We start from the raw sequence: 10,000 nt of genomic DNA, 5'->3' as shown, positions 1-10,000 counted from the left end.
CTCTCTCTCTCTCTCTCTCTCTCTCTCTCACACACAAACACTCAATTTAAGTCGTGTATTCCATCAAAGTTAAGACAATAATACGACACGTTTTGTTGAACACGCGACTAGAAACACAAGAAGGAGGAGAAAAAAAAAAAAAAAAAAGAGATCTCAGGAAATAAAAGGGCACCAGGACTTCACTCCCACAGCTTCAGTACAAGTAGAGACGCTGCACAGACTCACAAAATCCACACGCTCACAATCCCATTCTCTAAAATACAAAATACATGCAATCTCAGAGCACTACTTTGTATCTGGTTACGATTTCGAGCCGCAGTATTCGATCTAACGTGCCGAATAAACAACCCCAATTCCAGAAGGTTGGGACCCCCCCCGTGTAAAAACTTACATTTAAAACTAATGCAATCATTTAATCTCATAAACTCATTTTATTCACAATAGAACATAGAAAACATGTTTCAACTAAGGAAATGTAAAATTTTTAAGGAAATAGATTTTTTATTTTGAATTTGGTTGCTGCAACACCGCTTAAAAAAGTCAAATCACATGCAATAAAAATCTGGAAAAAGTTGTGTTATTCAAAGAACCGCATCTCTGATGGTATAGAAGCGCGTCAGTGTTTGTGGAATGGGCGGCTTGCACGTTTGGAAAGGCTCCATCGACGCTGAATGGTACATACAGGTTTAAAAGCAAACAAATGCTTCCATCCAGAAAACGTCTTTTTCAGGAAGCCCTTGCGTATTTGAGCAAGACGATGCTAACTGCATACTGCGTCTTATACAACAGCGTGACTTCGTAGTAGAAGAGTCCGGGTGCTGAACCGCGCTCCCTACAGTCTAGACCTTTCACCATTTAAAAATTTCACCAAAACGAAAAATACAACAAAGAAAACCCTGAAGAACTGTCGAGTGGCTGAAAAGACGCATATGGGACAACATTTATCTCCCGAAACATCTGCAAATGTCTCCCAGATGTATAAAGACAGAAGACGCGATGCTACACGTGGGCCCTGACCCAACTTTTTAAAAATGTGTTGCAGCCTTCAATTCAAAATGACTTTTTTTTTTAATTGCAGTCGAAACATTTGATATGTTTTGGTTTTAATTAATAGAATATGGATTTATAAGATGTGCAAATCAGTGCATTCTGTTGTTTATTTACATTTTCCCCAGTGTCCAAACTTCTTTTGAATTGGGGCTACAAAATCAATATATACATCTCCATTCGGTCAGTTCTGCACAGGAGGCTTCAATGACAGTTTGCACTTGTCAGTGCTGGGAAGTGGGCATGCTATAAGGTGAGAATCTTTTGCAATATTTTAATGCTCTCTAATTCACATCAGGCCGTGTATAGCTGCGGTAACGTACGTGAAAACAGGAACTTCTGACCCAGCACTGAATGCAACTATAAATGGATAAAAAGTCCGACTTTCATTGCAAATGGAACACATCAGGCTGTTCTGAGAAAATACCTTTAACACTTGACGCGCTCTGTTAATAAATTCGACCAATGAAATTCCATGAATAAATGCGGAAGATGGCGGCAGAAAGTACAACTGCGTTAAATATCGGATGCCAGTTAGACCGCTTTTACACATTGTTCACACTTTACAGACAAAAGTACTGGGATGTGCTCAATCCCCCTGTGCACAAATCCAGCTCCATGAAAATCTGCTTTCCATGGGATGGAGTGGAAGATCTCCTGCTACAGAGCTCCAACCCTACTGAACACCTTCAGGATGATTTTTTACTTCACTCCAGGCCTCCTCACCTCACCCACATCAGAACCAACACCCTTGTGGCTGAATGAGCATTAAACAAATTGTTCTCTGAAGGTGGAGGTTATTATAGAGCAAATGAGAACTAAATGTGGATTGGGATGTTCTCAATGTACCAATCTTATGCACAGGTGTCAAACTTTTAGCAAATCTCTGGTATAGAGCGCTGACCTCAACCCCGACCTTTGGGATGAATTGGGATGAATTGGAATTCCTCACCATAGTCACCAAACATATAGGCACTAAACTTATACGGTTATACAACTTTCGAACCTCTTTATCGCTGTAAAGCTCCTTTAAGGCTGGATCCATGGTTAAAAGCCGCTCTACAAGTACAAATGAAATAAAACGAAAATTAAAAAGATCAGAATTCGGTTATTTTAGTGTACGATTGGAAATGGAGGACGAATCCGACTCCGTTCATGACGTCGATTGGCTCGATTAAGCCGCGTGGAAAAGAAAGTTTGATGCCGAAGGTGTACCTCGTCTGAAGCAGACTGTGAGAGGATGTGGAAGTGAATGACAATAGCAGATGCTGCATATGCTTGAGTGGCTTTAAAGGAAAGAGGAAGTGTGTGTGTATGTGTGTGTGTGTGTGTGTGTGTGTGTCACCGCGCGAGAGAGGATGAAGGGCCGAACGATATTAATCACATCTGTAAGAACGAAACTGCAGAGCGACTAAAAAACGACGAGCCGGAAAAGGTTACGCTAATGCTAAAATTACTGCCAGCACTTTTACTGCAAATGTAAGTGTAGTTAAATGAGTTCACAGACACAGACACAGACACAGACACACACACACACACACACTGATTTGCTTCATGTTTAACACAGGAAAGTGTGATGGCATAACAGACACATTTCAGCCTCTGTTTCTAGTCTCCCTGTGGGCGGAGCTTGTGGGCATGGCCTATTATTTGCGCATCCTTGGCTGATGTTGGTCCAGGACCCGAAGAGAACTATATATATATACAGTGAGGAAAATAAGTATTTGAACACCCTGCTATTTTGCAAGTTCTCCCACTTAGAAATCATGGAGAAGTCTGAAATTGTCATCGTAGGTGCATGTCCACTGTGAGAGACATAATCTAAAAAAAAAAAAATCCAGAAATCACAATGTATGATTTTTAAACTATTTATTTGTATGATACAGCTGCAAATAAGTATTTGAACACCTGCCTATCAGCTAGAATTCTGACCCTCAAAGACCTGTTAGTCTGCCTTTAAAATGTCCACCTCCACTACATTTATTATCCTAAATTAGATGCACCTGTTTGAGGTCGTTAGCTGCATAAAGACACCTGTCCACCCCATACAATCAGTAAGAATCCAACTACTAACATGGCCAAGACCAAAGAGCTGTCCAAAGACACTAGAGACAAAATTGTACACCTCCACAAGGCTGGAAAGGGCTACGGGGAAATTGCCAAGCAGCTTGGTGAAAAAAGGTCCACTGTTGGAGCAATCATTAGAAAATGGAAGAAGCTAAACATGACTGTCGATCTCCCTCGGACTGGGGCTCCATGCAAGATCTCACCTCGTGGGGTCTCAATGATCCTAAGGAAGGTAAGAAATCAGCCCAGAACTACACGGGAGGAGCTGGTCAATGACCTGAAAAGAGCTGGGACCACCATTTCCAAAGTTACTGTTGGCAATACACTAAGACGTCATGGTTTAAAATCATGCATGGCACGGAAGGTTCCCCTGCTTAAACCAGCACATGTCCAGGCAAGTCTTAAGTTTGCCAATGACCATTTGGATGATCCAGAGGAGTCATGGGAGAAAGTCATGTGGTCAGATGAGACCAAAATAGAACTTATGGGTCATAATTCCACTAAACGTGTTTGAAGGAAGAAGAATGATGAGTACCATCCCAAGAACACCATCCCTACTGTGAAGCATGGGTGTGGTAGCATCATGCTTTGGGGGTGTTTTTCTGCACATGGGACAGGGCGACTGCACTGTATTAAGGAGAGGATGACCGGGGCCATGTATTGCGAGATTTTGGGGAACAACCTCCTTCCCTCAGTTAGAGCATTGAAGATGGGTCGAGGATGGGTCTTCCAACATGACAATGACCCAAAGCACACAGCCAGGATAACCAAGGAGTGGCTCTGTAAGAAGCATATCAAGGTTCTGGCGTGGCCTAGCCAGTCTCCAGACCTAAACCCAATAGAGAATCTTTGGAGGAAGCTCAAACTCCGTGTTTCTCAGCGACAGGCCAGAAACCTGACTGATCTAGAGAAGATCTGTGTGGAGGACTGGGCCAAAATCCCTCCTGCAGTGTGTGCAAACCTGGTGAAAAACTACAGGAAACGTTTGACCTCTGTAATTGCAAACAAAGGCTACTGTAACAAATATTAACATTGACTTTCTCAGGTGTTCAAATACTTATTTGCAGCTGTATCATACAAATAAATAGTTAAAAAATCATACATTGTGATTTCTGGATTTTTTTTTTTTTAGATTATGTCTCTCACAGTGGACATGCACCTACGATGACAATTTTAGACCCCTCCATGATTTCTAAGTGGAAGAACTTGCAAAATAGCAGCGTGTTCAAATACTTCTTTTCCTCACTGTGTGTATATATATATATATATATATATATATATATATATATATATATATATATATATATATATATATATATATATATATATATACGTGTATATATATATATATATATATATATATATATATACACACAGTGAGGAAAAGAAGTATTTGAACACGCTGCTATTTTGCAAGTTCTTCCACTTCCACATACGTATATATATATATGTGTGTGTGTGTGTGTGTGTGTGTGTGTGTGTGTGTATATGTATGTGAGTGTGTATGTGAGTGTGTGTGTGTGTGTGTGTGTGTGTGTGTGTGTGTGTGTGTGTGTGTGTATTAACTGCCTGTGGACGCCGTTCCCCCAGAATTCCTTTTGGCCCCCAGACACATAAAACAAGCAGGATGCTAAATAGCACCTCCATGTTAAACACGCTAAACACGCTACCAATTTTTTTCATCTCACGTTTAACCTGAACTCATGAAAATGAAGATGAAGTGCTCAGCAGTACTTTCACACACACACACACACACACACACACACACACACACACACACACACACACACACACACACACACACAGCCGTCCTGGCAATTAAGCGTGACCAGATAAAGCGGCTAATCTTCTCAAACAACTTCTCAGCACCTCGGCGAGTCGTTTCAGTTTTTCCTTTCTTTTTGTATATTAAATCTCCATGACCGAGTCTCTCTCTTTCTCTCTCTCTCTCTCTCTCTCTCTCTCTCTTACTCTCCTTCTCTTTCTGACTCTCTCCGTCTACCTCTTTCTCTCTAGGTTCCGCTACCTCTCCTCGCTCTCCTTTTTCTTCTACGCTATCTTGTTCTACCTCTCTCTTCATGTCACTCTATTTGGCTTTCTCTTTTATCTTTTATTTGGCTCTCTTTTCTGTCTACCTGTTTTTCTGTCATTCTGTCTTTGATCTTTGATCTTTTCCTCTCTTTTTCTGTGTTTGACTCTTGTCTTTTCTCCCCTAACTCACTCTCTTCTTCTCTCTTACACACACACACACACACACACACACACACACACACACACACACACACACACACACACACACACAAACATTTTCATATAACAATGATAGTGATAAGTAGGAAAATATGATGAAAAAGGAGGAGAAGGGGAAAAAGGAGGAGTAGAAGTAGGAGGAGTAGAAGTAGGAGGAGTAGAAGTAGGAGGAGTAGACGTAGGAGGAAAAGGAGGAGGAGAAGGAAAAGGAGGAGGAAGAGTATGATCATGTGAAAAGTGTAAATCTCTTGCTGTAGCTTCTCTGCCAGAGGACAGTGTGAGATGCACTCGTCACTGGGAGGTGGAAAAGGGGGCGGAGTCACGCAGGGGGTACAGCAGTGTGAAGGGGTGTGGCCTGACCTGTGCTGTGTTACAGTCACTGTTGGAGTGAAATTAAGTGTGTAACTACTGCACTAATTACTCACTAATCACATCATTATTACATCATTATTACACCATCAATACATCATCAATACATCATCACATCACATACTGCCTCAGTGTACCAACTTATAAAGCAATATTCTACATTATCTGCCTGTCTGTCCTACTGTCTCACTGCCTGTCCTACTGTCTCACTGCCTGTCCTACGGTCTCACTGTCTGTCCTACTGTCTCACTGCCTGTCTTACTGCCTGTCCTACTGTCTCACTGTCTGTCCTACTGTCTCACTGCCTGTCCTACTGTCTTACTGCCTGTCCTACTGTTTAACTGCCTGTCCTACTGTCTTACTGCCTGTCCTACTGTCTCACTGTCTGTCCTACTGTCTCAATGCCTGTCCTACTGTTTCCCTGCCTGTCCTACTGTCTCAATGCATGTCCTACTGTCTCACTGCCTGTCCTACTGTCTCACTGCCTTTCCTACTGTCTGCCTGTCTCAAAGCCTGTCCTACTGTCTTACTGCCTGTCTTACTATCAGTATGTCTGTCTCACTGTCTGTCTGCCTGTCTTACTGTCTCACTGCCAGCCTGCCTGTTTAACTGTCTGTCTTACTGTCTCACTACCTGTCTTACTGTCTCTCTGCCTGTCTCACTGCCTGTTTGCCTGTCTCACCGCCATACTGTCAGTCTGTTTCAATGCTTTTTTTTGTTTAGCTCACTGTGTTTTAAACTGCTTGCTTGTCTTTATTTCTGTCCGTCTCCATATCTTTCTTTCTGACATCATCCTTTCTTAACTGCCACTTTCATACAAACACATTGAGAGTAACTGTGTGTGTGTTTGTGTGTTTGTGTGTCTCCATAGTGACAGGAAAATGTGACATGTTTGACCTTTTGGAAATGTTTGGCTGCTTTCTCTAAATGACTCAACCTCAGCACACACCTTTTCACCTTTTTTCCTTCTTTTTTTAGGTGTTTTTTTTCTTCACACCAGTCGTGAACGTTAGGAAAGAGCTCGGTGGGCTCTGGTGAGGAGTGTGTAGTGGGCGGGGCCTGATTCTCCGGTGCTGATAAAAAAGGAAGGAGGCAGGGCTTACCATGCTGCTGTGTAGTGTGGGGGGGCTTTCTGGGGCACGCGGTGAGCTGCAATACGAGCTGAGGGGCAGGTGAATGACAGCGTGTCCATCAACCTCGTCATCGTCCAATCGCTGTCTGCTCGTCGCCATGACTACCTCTCCATCTGTTCCCCCATATGGAGAGGCTGGTCGCTTGGAAGACATCCTGGAAAAAAAAAATAAAAAATTGAGACGGACAGAAAGAGAGAGAAAATATTATGAGATTTGGTGGAAAGACACCGATGTGGTTTAGTGACACACTAAATCCTCATCATCATTCTCATCAGCATCATCATCATCATCGCCATCGCCATGGATACGGAAACAGTTTGTTTGATACTGTATCTGATGTGTGGAAATGAAGGGGTCCAAGCACTGACTCAACGATGGTGTAATATTTGTTGGGAAATCAAGACGCTTTAAATAAATAAATAAAGTGTGATTTTTTTTTTTTTTACAGATGCCTCACATTCTTTTCTATTCATCGATTTTTTCGTGTGTGTGTGTGTGTGTGTGTGTGTGTGTGTGTGTGTGTGCTGCTGTACTGAACGCAGAGTCACAAGAGTTTTCACTTTCACCTGCTGCACCTGCTACAGATACACGCAAGAAAAACAATCTTCAGACTATGGCAGGATCCGAAAACTCGCCTGAGTCACATCTGACTGAGCAACTCTCTACTTAACTGTTTGAGACAAGTGCTGAGGAAACTGTCCAAATTAGATGTCCAAGTCAACTGTCTGATAAACTGTTCGAGTAAGTGTCTGAGTCAACTAATACAGTAAACTGTCCTAGCCAACTACATAATAAACTGCTTCTGTCAACCGTCCAAGTCAAATGTCCAAGTCAACTGTCTAATAAACTGCTCCAGTCAAATGTCCAAGTCAACAGTCTAATAAACTGCTCCAGTCAAATGTCCAAGTCAACTGTCTAATAAACTGCTCCAGTCAAATGTCCAAGTCAACTGTCTGACCCAACAATAACATAAACCGCTCGCATCAACTGTCCAAGTCGACTGTCTAATAAACTGTTCCAGTCAAATGTCCAAGTCAACCCTCTGACTCAGCAATAACATAAACCGTTCGAATCAACTATCCAAGTCAACTGTCCGATTTAACTGTCTGAGTCAATTGTCTAATAAACTGTTCCAGTCAAATGTCCAAGTCAACTGTCTGACTCAACAATAACATAAACTGTACAAGTCAAATGTCTCAGTCAATTGTCTGAGACAACTGTCCAAGTTAATTTCCCAAGTCAACTGTCTGACTAAACTGGTCAAGTCTGATAAACAGTCCAAGTAAACAGTCCAAGTAAACAGTCCGAGTAAACAGTCCGAGTAAACAGTCCGAGTAAACAGTAAGAATAAATAGTTTGAGTAAACAGTCCGAGTAAACAGTCCGAGGTAAACAGTCTGAGTGAACAGTCCGAGTAAGCAGTCCGAGTCAGGTGTATGCTGTGAGAGATGATTTGTGTGCTGTATTTGTATTTAAACACTGCACTTCTTTCACATGTACCTAATTACCATTTCATTCTCCCTTCAGCTCCATCTGTACACGTCAAACTGCGTTACAGAACAATTTGTTTTCATAATTCTGATGCTGTCTTACCTTCAAACACACACACACCACACACACACACACACACACACACACACACACACACACACACACCACACACACACACACACACACACTACATCACACACCACACACACACACTACACCACACACACACACAACCCACTCACATTCACTTACACAAGCAAACACTGACCTTGGAGGAACATTTACAGAGAGTGGTGCTGATGCTTAGAGAAGTGTGTGTGTGTGTGTGTGTGTGTGTGTGTGTGTGTGTGTGTGTGTGTGTGTGTGTGTGTGAGCTGATAGGACACATCTGCTGATACTATGAGTAAAAAATTGAAAGGAGCCACTTTTGTGATACCTTGAGAAGAAAAAAGCATTTGACTGAACACACTCTCACCCAATCTCTCTTTTTCCCTCTAACCCTCTCTTACCCACCCTGTTTCTGTTTCTCTCTCTCTCTATCTCTCTTTCTTTCTACCTCCCTCTTTCTCCATCTCTTTCTCTTCCTGTTTATCCATCTTTCCCTCCCTCTTTCTCTCTCTTTCCCTCTAACCCCCTTTCTCTCTCTCTCTCTCTCTCTCTCTCTCTCTCTCTCTCTCTCTCTCTCTCTCTCTCTCTCTCCCTTTCTCTTCATATTCCTCCTTCTATATACACCCTGTTTCTCTATCCTCCTCCCTCTTTATCCCGCTCTCTCCCTTCCTCTATCCCTCTTACACCCTCCATTGCTCCCAAATTAGTCTCTCTCTCTCTCTCTCTCTCTCTCTCTCTCTCTCTCTCTCTCTCTCTCTCTCTCTCTCTCTCTCTCTCTCTCTCTCTCTCTCTCTCTCTCTCTCTCTCTCTCTCTCTCTCTCTCTCTCTCTCTCTCTCTCACCCCACACCCTGTTTCTCTATCCTCCAGGGATGAGTGGTATCTCAGTAGTTAAGGTGCTGGGTTACTGATCGGAAGGTCGGGGGTTCAACCCTGCTATCGCCAAGCTGCCACTCTTGGGCCCTTGAGCAGGGCCCTTAACCCTCTGTGCTGCAGGGGCGCTGTATCATGGCGACCCTGCGCTCTGACCCCAGGCTCTGAGCAAGCTGGGATATGCGAAGAACAAATTTCACTGTAATGTTTATGTGACCAATAAGGGCTATGCTATGCCCTCTATCTCTCTAGTTTTCTGATCCTAGTGTCTCCTTTATCCCTCCCTCCCTCTCTCTATCCCTACCTTTCCTAGATTTCTCTCTCTCTCTCTCTCTCCTCTCTCTCTCTCTCTCTCTCTCTCCTCCCCGTATGGGAGTAAATGAATATGCTGCAGTAATAGGATTTCATCAGGTTGACAGCATTTCCTAAGTGCTTTCAGAGACACTCTTCAGCCTCGGAGGCGACTGTTACCATCATCCTGAGAATCAAAAAAATGCAGATAAATATGAGAGCATTCCATCGCACCGGAGATTACTGTGGAGTTTCACATCTTACCAACATCGCACGCGTCCACACACATCGCACGCGTCCACACACATCGCACGCGTCCACACACATCGCACGCGTCCACACACATCGCACGCGTCCACACACATCGCACGCGT

At 43.0% G+C, this 10,000-nt stretch overlaps 1 protein-coding gene across 28 annotated transcripts in view; it reads right to left on the bottom strand.

The window, feature by feature from the left end:
- sox5 (SRY-box transcription factor 5) overlaps positions 1-10,000 on the bottom strand; it is a 244,954-nt gene that overhangs the window by 89,917 nt on the left and 145,037 nt on the right. For all 28 annotated transcript variants that reach the window (XM_083527975.1, XM_083527961.1, XM_083527977.1 and 25 more), the window contains one exon: positions 6,837-7,020. In XM_083527975.1, coding sequence (XP_083384101.1) covers positions 6,837-7,020 — 184 coding nt within the window. The remainder of the gene's footprint in view (positions 1-6,836; positions 7,021-10,000) is intronic.

This window comes from Silurus aristotelis (assembly GCF_946808225.1).
Source record: "Silurus aristotelis genome assembly, chromosome: 24".
Taxonomy (NCBI): domain Eukaryota; kingdom Metazoa; phylum Chordata; class Actinopteri; order Siluriformes; family Siluridae; genus Silurus; species Silurus aristotelis.
This window is presented reverse-complemented; position numbering and strand designations above follow the sequence as displayed.